The sequence below is a fragment of the Staurois parvus genome, unplaced genomic scaffold, assembly GCF_062004578.1.
Source record: "Staurois parvus isolate SC_StPar_1 unplaced genomic scaffold, SC_StPar_1.0 ptg000106l, whole genome shotgun sequence".
Classification (NCBI taxonomy): Eukaryota; Metazoa; Chordata; class Amphibia; order Anura; family Ranidae; genus Staurois; species Staurois parvus.
Window position 1 is genome coordinate 5,680,743 of NW_028317902.1, and position 17,554 is coordinate 5,698,296.

The 17,554-nt window shown below is 44.4% G+C and overlaps 1 protein-coding gene across 1 annotated transcript in view; it reads right to left on the reverse strand.

The window, feature by feature from the left end:
* The window catches only part of LOC149467559 (carboxyl-terminal PDZ ligand of neuronal nitric oxide synthase protein-like), a 154,224-nt gene that overhangs the window by 41,256 nt on the left and 95,414 nt on the right, over nucleotides 1–17,554 (reverse strand). The window contains exons 3-5 of the mRNA XM_089671525.1: nucleotides 14,591–14,683; nucleotides 6,039–6,097; nucleotides 5,006–5,114 (exon numbers count right to left, since the gene is read on the reverse strand). Coding sequence (XP_089527651.1) covers nucleotides 5,006–5,114; nucleotides 6,039–6,097; nucleotides 14,591–14,683 — 261 coding nt within the window. The remainder of the gene's footprint in view (nucleotides 1–5,005; nucleotides 5,115–6,038; nucleotides 6,098–14,590; nucleotides 14,684–17,554) is intronic.

Genomic DNA, 17,554 nt, shown 5'->3' on the forward strand with positions numbered 1-17,554 from the left:
GGGCTGTACAATGGATGGGGAAGCAGGTGATGTGTTTTTCAGCCAAAAATTCTCTGACAGCACTGTCGTGATGAATCAGGCTCTCTTTCCAAGCGGGCCAACAGGTCTTTGAAAATGAGTTGACAGTGTTCTTTTTGATCAGGTGACAAGTTCTTTGGAACAAGTTTTGCACACACCTTTCTCATGTTCAAATCCTGAATCACAATTTCATGAACAACAGACTTGGTAATTCCCGTTTCCTCTTCAATCATTCTGATAGTGAGCCGTCGGTCACGGCTGAGAACAGACCTCACTGCATCCACATTCTGTTCCATTTTTGATGAAGAGGGGCATTCTGATCGTTGTTCATCTTTAACACCTTGTCATCCTTCCTTGAAGGCCTTGTGCCATTGGTACACTTGTGCAGATGATAGCGCACCTTCTCCATAAGCTTTCTTCACCACTTCCAAAGTTTCTGATGCGCTTTTACCCAATTTCCCACAAAATTGTATTCCCTGTTCCAAAACTCACTTGCATTTTTCTTATTACGAGGCACTTAAACAGGGTGTCACAAACAAAATGCCTCAACTTTGACAGGGCTGGAATGCAACTGATCAGTGTTCTAACATATACCTGACACCCCACCCAAGAAGGGGCGGACTGACCATTTGGAAACTCGGACACTGCCCGAGAGCCAGGGATCAGTAGGGGGCCCCATGGGATGCCCCTGGTACCTTTTTCATTGGCCTTTTTTAGTTTGGGCAAGGACACAGGGGCTCCATGATCCCCAATTGCTCGGGGGCCCCATGAGTTGTAAGTCCGCCCCTGCACTCAAGTGACCTTGGCCAGCTTCTCCCTTCATAAAGCCCTTCTCGAGTGTAGAACCTTTGGTCTCATTATATTCTGGACACACCACGTATTCTCAGACTATTTGTGCCCTGCGTGAGTTCTCAGAATGTGTGTGCCCTGTGGGCTGCATGTAGTGTCTTCAGAGCTTTTTTTCCATGGAGAATTGGTACAGGAACACCCCACCTTTTGAGTCACCCCTAGTCTGGAGGTGTGCAGGGGATGGAACCAAGGTACGGTGCTTGGAGGTGGGTAGAGGGGGGCCTTTACCCACCTCCAAGCACCATACCTTGGTTCCACCTCCTAGTACAGCTCCTCTTAAAGAATACGGAACCACAAATTTTGTGGTGCTAAGAAATTTGTATGTAATGTGTTAATGATAACAAGAAAAGCAGTAAAATACAGTAGATCCCTGCAGCCATAAGCAACTGATCCCCCACACAACAATGGACCCCTCCCCAGCAACAATGGACCCCCCACAACAAATTACCACCCCAGCAACCAAAGGGGTCTTTTTCTGCAAAGGAGAATAGGCAGGGTGGTGGAGAAGAACCACGAGGAGAAATAAGAGGAAGATGGAGCATGCCTGCTGAATGGGAGTAAGAAGCCTTCAGCGCTGCTGAAAGGGAACAACATTTTCTTTCTTTTTGTATTACACGGGATGTAAACAAAGGGACATAAACCTGATCTATGATTATGGATGAAAATGTTGTATGAATAGACAGAACTAGGTTCAGTATTCAGAAAGCAATATTCTTGCAGTGCATCTCTCTCAGTCAATAAATCCCCAAAGGCATTTTTGAGATGTGCCAATAATTTAATAACATTTCCCGGATATTACAGAATCAAGTTACAATTGAGAAGTGAAGTTCGCCCTAAAACTAGTTTCATATTGGTAACTTCCTTCCTGGACTTTGCAGTCACTAAGCAGAACGTAGCTGGTAAGGGAGATTTTTTCTTCCATTAATGTACTAGCTCTGTTCAGCCGGAACACGTTCCTTTCCACGACGTACAATGTCCGAAAGCCGCAACGAGAAAAACAAACTTCAGCAGACAGATTTATTTTAGCTGCGACCCGGGAGCTTTAGATATTAAATTCTCCATGGAAACAGGCAGTAATGAAATAAGGGACCACCATGTTCTCCTTTTAATATCCAAGACTCTCTTAGACACCGCACTGTAAACAACAGGGAAGCGCGGCTGAGAGTCACAAGTGACTATGCTGTCTTTATAGAGAGTTAATGGCAAGGAGAACGGCTGGAGGCCACTGGCTTTTATTACTGTATGAGTCAGAAACCATTACATCATGTAAGGCATGAAAACTGTTCATATAATGATAATGACAATAAGTAAAAAAGATTAATATAAAATCCTCCTGAACACAATTATTGCTGCTACTGCAGTCATAAGGGCTTATGAGTAACTAAACCAAACTTCATCAACCCATAGCAACCTCTCACAATTCATCTTTCCATAAGTGGAATGCAGAAGGATGAAATCTTCTAATTGCACATCTCCATAGCTATCTGTGCCCTAAGGAGTTTACTATACCTGGAAAACGAGGAATGGCAAAAAAACATATCAATGACACCATCTATTGGCTGTACTCATAGGGAGAATCAGGTTGCTTTCCTCCAAACACAATTACTGTATAGACTATGGGGTCAGTTCACATAAGGATATCACATAAGATATTTAGGTCATGTGACATATTTAACCGAAATATCTTATGTGATATGAAAAATGTAAATTCACTACAGGCTTATGCAGTATTTACCGCAAAAAAAAGAAACACTTGGTAAATACCACATAAACCCGTCTAAATCTAGGTTCACACCTAAGCGTTTTCCATTGCGTTTTGCGTTTTTCAGAAATGCACAGCATGATTTCCTATGGAACAGGTTCACATCTCCACGTTTTCACCCGGTGCGTTTTTTGGAAAGGGTCAGGGACTTTTTTAAATGGAAAACATTGCACTTTTGGTACTATAGACTTCAAAGGAGACGCTGCAGAAAAGCATGTAGTGCGTTTTTGATGTGTTTTGCGTTTTTTTTCTGCCCAGCAACAAGTTGAGAAAAACAAAACGCAAAACGCATCAAAAACGCACCGCAAAAAGCACTGCAGAAATGGATCAAAGGAAAACTGCATAGGTGTGAACCTAGCCTAAAGATCAATTCACAAAAAAGTAAACAAAAACATTCCTTAAATAAGTCGTAGTCTAGGTACGCGGTATTTAATAAATACTAGCACTTGCTGGTATCCCCAACGACCAGTGAATAGCTGGCAGTTAAGGAGCCAGCACCTGCCATGTCCTTAACAACCAGTGACTCATCTGTTGTCGGCAGGGATACCCCACTAACAGCAAAGTGTAAAGAAAAGACCTTAAAAAAAAACAAAAAACAAATATAAATCATGTGCAGTCCCTGGCCCTCCCAAATCCATAACAGGATCTTCGGGTTTGGTATGGATTTTGGGTGGGGAAGGCTCACGCCAAAAAAGAAAAAAGATAAAACAAAAGGTCCTAGTATGGATTGGGGAGGAGCCGCATTCAGTTTTTAATTTTTTTTTTAACTGCTGCCTCTTTTGTTTACATTCTGGATAAGTGACAGTTGTTAGGATGCCAGTGCTGGCTCCTTAACATCCTGCAGCCCTGAGCTGAACTGTCAAATTTAGCAGTGGTAGGAAAACCACTGCTAATTGTTTCACTTCATGCTGCAACTAGAGATTCTGACTGCCTTAAATTAATGTGCAAAAACTGAGGTTAAAACAGCAAAATAAAAAATGTAACTAATGGAGCATTTATATTTAACATGCATTTTTTGTGAACTGTACGTTCATGAGTTAAATACCGCACGAGTTATTTTGACTCAAAATTACATGTGGTATTTAATTATTAGAGAATTGATTCTTTAGTGAGGCTTGAAAAAAACTCAACCTGTGGTCATTTTGGCAGAAACCTCATAGGTATTGTGATAATGCATAGATTATATCAAGGAAATCCAGGTCACATACATGCATCACACAGCAGCCATTATGGCATACAGCAGATCATTACTGTGCATCTCTCGGCAAGATGAGAATAGTCTGCATGTTCTTTAGCACTGGGGAGGGGATATTTTTCAGGGATGTCCCAAAATAAGATGCAACCATCCCATAGCACAAGTTATAACCCCCTTGCTTTTAAACTTGCAATGGTGTCTGTTAACCTGCAGCATAGAAGAAAAAAAATCAGCAGCACTCCTGTAACAAGACAGACGCAGTAGAGTGGATTTACCAAAGGCAAATAGACAGTGCACTTTACAAGTACAGTTGCACTAATTTTCCCCAGAGCCTAGTAAAAGTGGTAAAGTTCTGCTGATTTCCATCATCCAATCATGTGCTAATATATATGGTGTTTATTTTATTTTCCTTGTGGCTGATTGGGTATTATTTACAAAGTGCAGCTTTAGCACATTTACTAAGCTCTGGGAAAAGTGCACAGTCTGTTTGCCTTTAGTAAATTCACCTCGATGCTGGGCCGTGCAATACTAACTATACACTAACAAGTGCAAAGATGATACACAAAGATGAAACAAATCATTCTACACAAGTTGTACCTGTTTATCTGCAGCTGTTTTTCCCCTACATCCATTCAAAGTGTAGAATTTACACAGGATCTCCCAGCTCCAAAAAGCAAGGGGCAGGTAGCTAAGGTTAAATCAGTGAGGAGAGCTCTGAGGGCTGAATGGAAGGAATGGGGACACACCCCTTTACACAGCAACAGAGCTGAGCCTGTCAATCTGCTGAAAGTCCTTCTCCTGTCACCATTTTTCTCTTGGTGTCAGGAAAACTTGTCAGAAATGACTCATTCTTAGAGCAAAGGAATGAAGCAGCAGATAAAAATGGCACGTTGTCGTAATTGTAGCAAGCGCACACTACAAAGGTATATCCTTTGTTCAGATTTCATATCTGAGGTTTACAACCACTTTGAGTAGTGGAACACATGCTGGGAAACGCCTGAACAACCTAAATATTGTGCTGTGCATGCAACTTCATGCTTGCAAATGCACCAATTTGATTTATGGTTATGACTCATCTAGTGTGTGCAGGACATTCATCTACAATATTACCTAGCAGGTGTTCAATAGAAAACTGCAGTGGGAACCACTAAATAATAAAAAATGCCATATCATCGACGTACCTTTTTCTTGGATTTAAAGACATTGCAGCGAAAAATGTTGCTGGACCCATCTCTAGCAATGTAGCTGAAGATCTTGAGATCCTGGGAGTCGTGAGACACATAGAATATTCTATTTTTTTTTTCAAGAAAAGAATGGAATGGAAAATATTATAATAATAAACAGATTAATGGATTACTCAAAATGTATTACCTCCAAAAACTAATCCTCTACAAAATCACCACATCAAATAAGACTCAGAGGCTACTGTTCACAGTACTTTAATAACCTTTTAGCTCTAAGAGTCCCATTATATTTGAACTTTTAAAGAGCGCAGCAGGTGAAATCAGCCAACTATAGGTCAAACCCTCTTCAAAACAAATGGGCTTCTTAAACGGGTGGCCTCAAGTATTCAAAAAAACAAACAAACAAAAAAAAAATGTAGTCTAAAGACGTTGTCCACAACAACCAATTACATGTGAGCTGTTATTTTTTTTTGTAGTATATGTTACAACATAGCACATAATTGAACAGCAGTAGGAACAGCTACAGTAATCACTCCTGATGTAGGTCAATGCTGAACAGACTTCTGCACTCATTGCAACAGCTTGGTAAAATGACAATGCGGCATTGCAATAAGGGGGAGGTACTTTCCTTTTTTATCCTGGAGGTCAAAGCAACAAACAAACCAAAAAAAACTTTGTAACTAGTTTTACATAACTAAACTGGCAACAAAATGTAATAGGAAGTGCCTCCAAATGTTTGGACACATTATTAGCTTTATACAGAGTGCCATTCAAAGCAAATCCCGACTTCAATCAAGAGGTTGATGCTATGGTATACCCTCTTTGTCATCTCAGTTTTTATCAGAATGGTCTCCCATCACATTGATGGACCATCGGTGAGGTATGGGAAGCTAGTGAAGGCAGGTGAAAGTCAACGTCAAAAGATTCCCGAGGTACTTTGAAAAATGGATGACACTAGGTGCCTGTTATTTTATTTGCTGCCTGTTTACAAAGTAAAGACTGGTGATAGGTACACATATCAAATGCTAACCTGTAGATTGGATCTTGCATAATCAGCATCTTTGTCTCATCCCAGGCCCACTCTTTCTTCTGCAACAAGAGTAAAACGTTTACTCCGATAATTCCATTTTTTTATGTCCACCACATGCCCTATTACAAAATATCTGGACTAAAAAAAGCACAGAGATCAAGGACAAGGTGCAGTAACCTTTACATTGTATCAGTGCACTATATTCATATACATAAAACAAAAATTCTAATAAGTAATAGCTTGCATCTTTCTCTATAGCACATCATCTGAGGAGTTGTCTATTTCCAAGATTGTTGGTGCAATGTGACCACAAATGACGTTGAATTGGATATAGACAACTGGCAACAGACGTGGTCCTTATAGCTGACCAAGCTCCAGGGCTCATACCCTCTAAAAATTTAAAAAGTTTACACAACTAGGGCAGCAGACTCCAAACTGTGGCCCAGGGGTTGGAAGTGGCCCTTTACTTGCCTTTTATCTGGCCCTTGAGGCATTATTCCTGCCACTGACACAAACAATGGGACATAATTCTTCCCACTGACACCAACCATGGGACATAATTCATGCCAATGACACCAACAACAGGGCACTATTCTTTCCACTCTCACCAATGATGGCGCACTATTCCTCCCACTAACACCAACTACTTCTCTCCCTAATACCAAAGACAGGGCATTGTTTTCTCTCACAGTGTGGCCCCCTAAAATCTTAACGACAGTAAAATGGCCATTTGTTTAGAAAGTTTGGAGTCCCCTGGACTGGGGCTAGAAGTGCAGGAAATAAAGGATTCATTAGTATTAATATAGGCAATAAAAGCATTTAAGTAGACCTAAAGCCAATCACTGGGACAGAAAATGTCCAACATTCTGAGCTGTCACCTATTCTGGTGACAACAGTCTAAGAGTTGGTTTCCTTCACTTTGGAGAGATTTCCTCTAACTTCTTTCTGTATCTTTGGGATAGGAAGTCTTTTAACCATGCAAACTAAAAGGCAGGCTTTTTCACCATGCTAAGCGGGAAAAAAAAAAAACTTTTGGCTTTAGATATGCATGCAGGGTATGTATCTCACTCCCTTCAAAGAACCCCCTTCAACACAATTATAAACATGGCAGATGGTGATGTCATGTCTGCCATGTTTATAATTGTGTTGAAGGGGGTTCTTTGTAGGGAGTGAGATACATACCCTGCACGCATATCTAAAGCCAAAGGTTTTTTGTTTTTTTTACTTCCAGGTATGGAGAAGCATGCCACCTCCTCTCTGGTGACAGTGCTCAGATATAGAAGCCAATTGCTAGACCCAAGACTTGTCATGTGACAGGGAAAGCAATGTCACCACCCTCCCTGGTTGCCCACACTGGTGATCTTAGTGAAAGTTGCAACGGAGGAAGGAGTAGTGAGGCAGTGCTGGCAATTCTCCTTCATGGAATAACATATTACCCCATAAATGGATTGGTCTAACTAAGAGTACATTCTTCTTCATCCTTGGAAACAAGGCAAGGTGGAGTGTTATGCTGGACAAGCTGAGGTCCTGAAAGAACAATGTGTCTATAAAAGCTATTGAGGGTATTGTTAGGAAATTAACTAAGGAAATTAACAAAAGCACTAGGATAACTTTGCTGAGCAAAGTAAAAATGGTGCAGAATAGAGAGAAATAGTACAAAAATGTGTATTACTGGTTGTTTTATATGCATGCATTAACTTTGTCTATGGCTAAGATGTCCGTTTTGTTTTTATCTTGTAGATGGTCTATAATTATTACAATTAGAGATGAGCGAATCGAACATGGCGAAGTGGAATTCGTTTCGAAGATTAGGAAAAATTCGATTCACGCCGAATCCGAAAATTAGCAAACTTCGGATGCACGAATCGAATTTTCCCAAAAATGGCGGCGACATGTGTGGCGACGGAGCGGTGATCTCTGGGAAGGCGCGCAGACAAGGCGCGCTGATCCATAATGCATTCATTCATGACATGTGATCGCATTAGCCAATCAGCAGCCAGCCAGCCAGCACTGTGTAATGGTGGAGCTATAAATCGCGGCCATTTTAGAATTCTCCATTAGCCTCCGGTCATTCGAGAGAGACAGACCTGTCTGTATTAGGGACAGAGTTAGGGCCACAGAGACTTTAGGGCCACAGAATCGTTACTCAGGGACACAGAATCGTTACTCAGGGACACAGAATCGTTACTCAGGGACACAGAATTGTTACTCAGGGACAGACACAGAATTGTTACTCAGGGACACAGAATCGTTACTCAGGGACACAGAATCGTTACTCAGGGACACAGAATTGTTACTCGGGGACACAGAATTGTTACTCGGGGACACAGAATCGTTACTCGGGGACACAGAATCGTTACTCGGGGACACAGAATCGTTACTCGGGGACACAGAATCGTTACTCGGGGACACAGAATCGTTACTCGGGGACACAGAATCGTTACTCGGGGACACAGAATTGTTACTCGGGGACACAGAATCGTTACTCGGGGACACAGAATTGTTACTCAGGGACACAGAATCGTTACTCGGGGACACAGAATTTTTGCTCAGGGACACAGAATCGTTACTTTCTGCTTCACAACCACTATTGAATTAAAGAGTATGTCAGACAACACGCAGAGGAGTGGCAGAGGAGGCAATGTTTCAGGAGCGAGCAGACGTGGCAGCAGAAGAAGGGGTCGAGGCAGCACTAGTCGCAGCCAGAGGCCAGTGCTCCCGGTGTCATCCAGCGGTCGTGTCTCCACCGACAACCCTGCCGTCATCGATTGGTTGACTCGGTCGTCTTCCTCTTCCCAGGTCACCTCTGACACCTACAGCCAACGGTCGGTGGGTACGTCAGACACAACCGTTAGTTGGCATGGCCCGGGAGCAAGCCCACTGAAATCACGTGTCCTCTACCTGCCCCTGTCCTTTGGTGTTCCCTCACCAAGCGAAGTATCGCATGCTGTGGGCTCAGCCCCACTGTACAGTGAGGAAGAGCTAACAGAGGGCGGTCAGGAACGGGGGGAGACATCCGCCTCTTCAGCAGCCAGGCGAAGAAGTACTGGCAAGGAGAGTGGCTCGGTAGCCGGTCTAGAGACAGGTCTGTCTCCTGACCCACACGCAGCCGAGGGGGCTAGTAGTGACGCGGAGACCCTAATTGATGATGATGAGGCTGATCGCACTTGGCAGCCTCGTCGTCATCAGGCTATTGCTTCCGCATCATCAGGAGAAGAGGGTGCCAGCTTGCCAGCGAGCAAAACAGTCGGTGGGTTGCCCAGGAGGCAGCAGGGTCGCAGCAGTGTCAGTGGAGGCAAACGGCCACGGAGTAGAGCACCAGCTCCACTGCAGCCTACCACCACGGCCAGTAGTGGTGCCGGTGTGCACGGAGGAAGTAGCAGTCAGCCAGTGAGGAGTAGCGGGGGCAAAGTTTCCTACTCGGCGGTGTGGCAATTTTTCGTCAAGCCGCCCGAGGAAGTAAACGTAGCCGTATGTCGACAATGTGGCCAGAAAGTCAAGCGTGGCCAGGGGGCCCATGTTGGGACTACAGCGTTGCGTCAGCATATGCAGCGTCGCCATTCGGTGGCCTGGGAAAAACGTGATAAAGATACGGCGGTTCTGCCTGCCCCAGCCCCCGCTCCATCACCCGCTCCGTTACTTGCTCCGTCACCCGACGTCAATCGCCCTCTATCAGCCAGTCAAGGCTCCAACACCTCTGCTGAGGGGAGTTGTCGCTCGTTGGCATCTTCCGCTCGTTCAGATGCTCCTTCTCCTGCTACTCCTCTTCACGGATTCCGTCAGCAGTCTTTCTTGGAATCCGTTTCCAAGAGACAACAGTTTGCGAGCACGCACCCGACGGTGCAGAAGCTGAACGTCCTCCTGTCCAAGTTGCTGGTGCTGCAGTCCCTCCCTTTCCAAGTGGTGGACTCAGCACCTTTCCGAGAAATGATGGCTTGTGCCGAGCCGCGGTGGAGAGTGCCAAGCCGGCATTTCTTCGCCAAAAAGGCAGTGCCAGCCCTGCATTCACATGTAGAAGAGATGGTGGGCCAGTCTTTGAGCATGTCGGTCTCTGCCAAAGTGCACGGCAGCGCCGACGTGTGGAGCTGTAACTACGGTCAGGGACAGTACATGTCATTTACGGCCCACTGGGTGAACGTGGTGCCGGCACAGCCGCACCAGCAACTTGGACAGGTCACGCCGCTTTTGCCTTCACGTTTGCACGTCCTTGGTCCAGCAAAGATGTCCGCCTCTACCACCTCTTCTTCCGCCGTGTCCTCAGCCGCCACCCCCGTGCCAAGTCCCATTACCAGACCGGCATATCACATGTGCAGGGCGCAACGGTGTCACGCTGTGCTGCACCTGGTATGCCTTGGCGAACGTAGTCACACAGGGGAGGAACTTCTGAGTGTAATGAACAGAGAAATCGACAGATGGCTGTCTCCGCGCAAACTGAAAATCGGAACCATGTTGACCGACAACGGAAAGAACATGGTGTCTGCTCTGCGTCAAGGAAGGTTGTGCCATGCGCCATGCATGGCTCACGTGTTCAATCTGGTTGTCAAGCGGTTCCTAAAATCCACCATCCCACTGCAAGACATCCTTAAAATGTCACGTAAACTTTGCATGCATTTCAGCCATTCCTACACCGCAAAGCACACCCTCCTTGAGCTGCAGCGGCAGAACGGAATTCCACAGCATCGCCTGATCTGCGACGTTGCAACAAGGTGGAATTCAACCCTACATATGTTAGACCGCCTTTACGAACAGCGAAAAGGCCATCACCGATTTCCTGATGTTACAAGCGGATAAAGGTACTCCCCTGTGTAACTTAGATGTCAGCCATTGGCAGCTCATGCGTGACACCTGCCGCTTGCTCAGGCCCTTTGAGGAGGCCACGCTATTCGTGAGTCGGCAGGACTATGGGATGAACAACGTCATTCCTCTGTTGCACGTCCTGGAACAAATGCTGTTAACAATGGCTGGTCAGGGTGCGGTAGACGTGGCGCACAGATCTCAACGCCACATGACCCCTGTGGGGGCAGGACAGGAAGAAGAGGAGGAGGTAGAGGAGGACATTGGTGCTCAGGAATTATTGAGTGAAATGGGTGGTTTTTCCACTCAGCGGACAGGAGTGGAGGAGCAGGAGCATCTGGTAGAGGAGGAGGAGGAGACAGAGGACCCAGACGCACCGTGGCAGTATGCTGTGGAGATGGAGGCAGGGAGTCCCTCGCATTCCTTGGCACAAATGGCCCATAGCATGCTCGGTTGCTTGCGTAGCGACAGCCGAATAATAACCATCAGACAGAGGGATGACTTTTGGCTGTCCACCTTGTTGGACCCTCGCTACCGTTCAAAAATGGTGGCCTTTTTCACACCTGCTGAGAGGGAGGCCAAAATAAAGTACTATAAAAACCACCTATGTAGTCAGTTGGTCTCTGCCTTTCTGCGCCAACGTCCATCCTCAGACACTGTGGGCCCTGTGCGCTCGCGTTCCGCTGCCATGGCAGCAGGGGAGGGGTGGGGTGGTAGGAGCAGTGGCAGCTCCACCAGCAGCGGCTGCCTCAGTCTGCAGTCGATGATGAGTAGCTTTCTTCACCAGCGCAGTGAGGAAACTACTAACCAGCCGCAGCAGCAGCAGCATCAGGTGGACCTGGAGCAGGACCTCAAACAACAGGCTCGGGCCTACTTGGACAGCACCCTGCCAACCGAGGTAGACAATCCCCTTGACTACTGGGCAACGAAACTTGACCTTTGGCCCCAACTATCTGAATTTGCCCTTGAAAGGCTGTCATGCCCGGCCAGTAGCGTGGCATCGGAGCGCGTGTTTAGTGCGGCAGGAGGTATTGTAACTCCGCGGAGGACACGACTGTCCACCCAAAGTGTGGAGAGACTCACGTTTGTGAAAATGAATCAGGCGTGGATTAGTCTGGATTTCAAACCACCAGTTCCTGACACAACTGACTAAATCCGCCATGAATCATGCCCCAAACATGTTATTATTTTTAACATAGGCCTCTGTATGGCCTTCAATTTAAGCTGCTTACGCTTCGCCACTCTGCCATGGGCCCCTGTACCGCCTCCTCTTGCTGCTGCCAGGTCCAGAGTGTGTCATGGGTCCCTGTACGGCCTCCCATTGCTGCTGACTTCATCGCCAGACTCTGCCATGTGCCACTTTCAGGTCTCCTTACACTGTTGGTGGGTTCCATTTTGTGATAGGGTGCTGTATGGCCTTCCATTGCTGCTGCCTCCACCGCCACCCTGCGCCATGTGCCTCTGTCGTCTGCTCACGCTGCTGACGGCTTCCGCTTTTTAACCGAGGCCTGTGTTTGGCTTCCGAATACTGCTGCATCCACCGCCACCCTGCGCCATGTGTCTCTGTCGTCTGCTCACGCTGCTGACGGCTTCCACTTTTTAACCTAGGCCTGTGTATGGCTTCAGAATAATGCTGCCTACACCGCCACCCTGCGCCATGTGCCTCTGTCGTCTGCTCACGCTGCTGCCAGGTCCATACTGATTCATGGCCCCCTGTACCGGCTCCTCATGAACGTGGTTCAGCGGGTTTGCATCACTTAACGGCAAATCGTTGACAAACGCTGGGACGTTCAGTGTTGTGCGCATTAAGCCAGACACCAAAGGGCAGCACAGACCTGTTATTACTCAAGCATGGCTGAACAAAACCAGTCTCTACCACAAATTGGACCCAGACCTGCCCAGGGTCTCGTAAGTAGATTGCACGGAGGAGTAGAGTTCGTTATTGGAATTAACTGTGAGGGACTTTTAAACCTAGGCCTGTGTATGGCCTTCAATGGAAGCTGCTTCTGCTCCGCCACTCTGCCATTGGACTCTTGATAGTCGACGACTATCAAGAGTCCAATGGCAGAGTGGCAGAGCAGAAGCAGCTTCAATTGAAGGCCATACACAGGCCTAGGTTTAAAAGTCCCTCACAGTTAATTCCAATAACGAACTCTACTCCTCCGTGCAATCTACTTACGAGACCCTGGGCAGGTCTGGGTCCAATTTGTGGTAGAGACTGGTTTTGTTCAGCCATGCTTGAGCGAGTAATAACAGGTCTCTGCTGCCCTTTGGTGTCTGGCTTAATGCGCACAACACTGAACGTCCCAGCGTTTGTCAACGATTTGCCGTTAAGTGATGCAAACCCGCTGAACCACGTTCATGAGGAGCCGGTACAAGGGGCCATGAATCAGTATGGACCTGGCAGCAGCGTGAGCAGACGAAAGAGGCACATGGCGCAGGGTGGCGGTGTAGGCAGCATTATTCTGAAGCCATACACAGGCCTAGGTTAAAAAGCGGAAGCCGTCAGCAGCGTGAGCAGACGACAGGCACATGGCGCAGGGTGGCGGTGGAGGCACCCTGCGCCATGTGAACACTTTAAAGTGAACACTTTAAAGTGAACATTCCCCGAGAGAAACATGTAGGCGGTCATTTCGAATCGCTTTCTGAAAATGCTATTGCTCAGTTACGCTCTATCAGTGGCTTCAATACCTTCTAAGACACTGACCTGGCATACATATAAAGTCAAGGAAGCTGGATTTAAGTCAAAACACTTTAGTTGTATACTGGTTAGAAATTAGTGACTTGAAGTCAAAGGATCAGTATGACAGCCAGGCAACTAGCATCTGTAGAACTCAGCAACGGCAGTGCTCTTGTTGCTCTCAGGACCTGTTCAAAGTGGACCTAAGAAAAAAATCATAACTATCTATTGCACTGACTGCAGTTAATGGCACCAAATACTAGTAACAACATGTCTGCTAGAAGGGAAATGTATTTCCACTGCGTTTTTCGCCTAAAAAGAATCCTTGGCAACACACATGGGAATCTGCTCACAGTCAAATTAAAAATAATTTGGATGAAATTATGATCCAAATTTAGGAGAATTCAGGAAATAAGGATCCCTCTGCAAACAAACCTTATTTGGGACAATATGGCCAACTAATTATACTGATTATCATACAGAGCACCATCATTTCCAATGGCACTGGAAAAAGAAGGATAGGGAATATATATATATATATATATATATATATATATATATATATATATATATATATATAAAACACATCATAAATACACAAATACACTACAAATGACAAGTACATAAAATAGACACAGCAATAAACGATTCAGGAGGGAGGAAAAATCTTTTACAACCTTCTAATCTAGACCAACCTCTGATCAATATTTCAGTAAGATTATTATTATTATTATACAGGATTTATAAAGCGCCAACAGTTTGCTCAGTGCTTTACAATATGCTCAGCGCTTTACAATATAGATGTTAGGATTCTTTTTAAAAATAAAAAGATTAATATAAATCGTTGTTAACTCAAAAGAAAAATATTTTTCACTTTATATTTTACTTTCTATGGGGTTACACAGACTATGATGAAACCATAAATGAGCTAATAAAAAGTTAATAATGATAATAACAATAATATGATAATCAGATCCATAATGTATGATTAAAAATGAACACAACGTTGTTATTTAATGCTGGTTACTCTGACCAAAATAGACAATTTACTATTACCCCACAGTAAAATGTCTATCACCTTGTTTTTCTTCTTTAGGACCACTTTCACTCCATCCACAGACACCAAGAGGCTCACTTTCTTCTTTTTGATGTTCTTCGCTTTGAACTCGTACTAAGGAGGAGAAAATAGACTTAAATCAAAACTTAAAGGAGACAAAATGACAATGTCAGATAGTAAGAGGTCAAGATGCATGAATTGCCCCTGTTCACAAACACAAGAGGCTCATTATTTTATCTACAGTATGATGGACAGGCAGGAAACACAGAAAATAAACCAGGCTTCTACCAAAGAAGTCGGAGGGCCTCAGCATCACAAATAAATCATCTTATTAACAGGAATGAAAGTGCTTGATATTTTTAAAGGGTGACTATTGTAGTCACCCTTTAAAATTGTCTATTTTACACCTGTGAAAGTGATGAGCTTACCTTCCCCTAAACCTCCATCACCTTCATCAGCTGGAGCAATACAAACACTTAATACTTTAGGATATGCTTTACATCAGGGGTGCTAAACATTTTGAAGAGCGAACTGGTCACAGGCCACAATGAAATTAAACTTTTCAGAATTTCACATTTTTTATTTTGAATAGCATAATGAACATATTTCGCCTGCAGCAGATGAATGCTGGCAGGAGGGAGAGGTGGAGAAGATGGATTTTAGCAGCTGCAGGAGGAATAATGGAGAGGATCAGTTCCTGTATTTGCTCACCCCCACCATCCCCCTCCTGTCCAAGTGTAAAACAGAATAGGACAAGGAGGCCACACGGGTCCCCTGGAGCATGGGCCAGGTAGTCGCCACTGCGACCCCTCATGCTACACCAGTGGTTGGGGGGGTGGTTAAAAATCACCCATCCCCAAACCACAAATGTAAAGCCCTGAGCCCTTACTGTCCTGAGCCACCTATAAAAAGGCCGCCTTCACACTGATGCACTGCGATTTACCCAAACTGCAGGTGCAGGGCAGTGCACCTGCAACTCTCCTGCCGGTTAGCTGCGTTTTGCCATAGACTTCTAATATATCTTGCGGGTGTGGAGCACTTTCTGAAAGCACTCCAAAACTCCTGCATTCAGTTAAAGGTCGAGGGCCACATCAGAGAGCTCTGAGGGCCACTAGTTGAGCACCCTTGCCTTACATATTGCCACAATTGCCTGGATAGGCACCCACATCCCTTGAGGTACTAGTAACAAAAGCAATTTTCTATGAATATGGGACTTTTTAGATTAATTTTAACAGTATAGTATATGTATTGCATTAGGCACCTGAAAAATTCCCATATTCGTAGAAAATTGCTTTGGTTACTAGTGATCCACTGATATATCAGCAGCTGAAAATAGAGATATTGGCGTTTTGCCGATAGAAAAGGTGCCAATAATAATAATTGATTTCAAGGCAAAATCACGTCCTATTGACTTCAATGCAAAATCCCGTCCCATGGACTTCAAGGCAAAATCCTGTCCCACTGACTATACACACATACATACATGTATATATTTTTTCATTTTATTTTCTGTCCAATTTTTGTGTGTTTCTTTCAATAAAAGTTATTTTACGTTACTGGATTGTGTTTTTTAAATTCATATTAATTAAAAGTTGAATAGAATACAATTATATGTAAAAAATATATATTTTTAAAAAACTGTCTATTTCGGTTTTTGGCCAAGTACATCCTGAATTTTCAGTTTCAGTCCAGAATTTTCATTTCGATGCACCACTACTGGTTACTTGGATATGGGTGAGCATGTGACTTTCTCTTCTCTTGATGCAGTGTAAGGTATCAGAGCAGCCAATCCCCAGAGTCCTGATACTTCGGACTGAAGGAGGGTCATGAGATCTCTTTAAACTTTAGGCTGACATGGGTTGAGTACAAAACCATTAAATAAACCTGTTATGTCAGAAAACTACAGATTCAAAATTAATTGAATCAAAATATCAATATGGTAATCATTACAAACGATGTTTAGATTTTGCAATATATGTGCTTGAAGGCATTTTCCTAAGCCAGGAACTTGTCTTCTCTAATCTAGAAGGCTATGCTCTACTGCACAAGTGTATTCATGCCTAGAGAACAATGGAAAGTTGACTCCTTACAAGACTAGAGGGGGGTTATCTCTTCTTTATGATAGTCCATATATACTTTTCTAAATATAGCCTTTATCTACCATAAAATGCTAACATCCAGATGGAGAAAACCCTGTTTAACAGGCCTGTCTTTTAATGCACAGAGGAGGAGGTAAGATTGTACCCTTCACTTGGATGTATGGACAAATACAGACCCAGTCTACCTCCATCAATGCAAAAGCACTTACTTTTTCTGTGCAGGTCTACATGATTTCTTGCAACACATGAACCAGGCCCTGTACATGGCAGTGTACTGCGCTGAGACTTTTTTTTCATTCTACAAAATTGTGTTAAAGTGAATCTAAATCCTCATACTAAAAATAAATATATCTAATATTTTCCCTTGTTCTATACTTTCATGCTGCTCCTCTTATTTTTTTTAAAAACTCTTCTCCCAACCACTTTTCCTAATAGGTGCATATGCATGCACTACATGGGGAAGCAGCGTTGTCACCCTTCTATGTGTACTATGGATGAGATAATGAAAAGCCCAACAAGTCCATCATCAGCTCCACTCAAGGATGTCATCAGACAGCGTAAACACCATCTTCCACAGGTTTCAGTTGCAGCGATCCCTAAAGGGTAGGTTGATAGCTGCTGCTTCATACTTTCAAGCATGTGGTGGAATGATCATAGTTGACAAGTATATTTTACATTTACAAAATTCTCCTTTCAGCACATTTTTACAAATTTATACACAGAGTGCAGAAAAAAACAGTAATCACCCAAGGATAATGGGACTTATAGTAGACTTATAGGGCACCTTTGGGGCCAGATACCCGAATTTGACAGGTACCCGCTCCCATTTCCGCTAAGATTGCCTAAGGCGATTGGAAGCGGAAGTTGTCCTCCCTCCCCGTAGTCT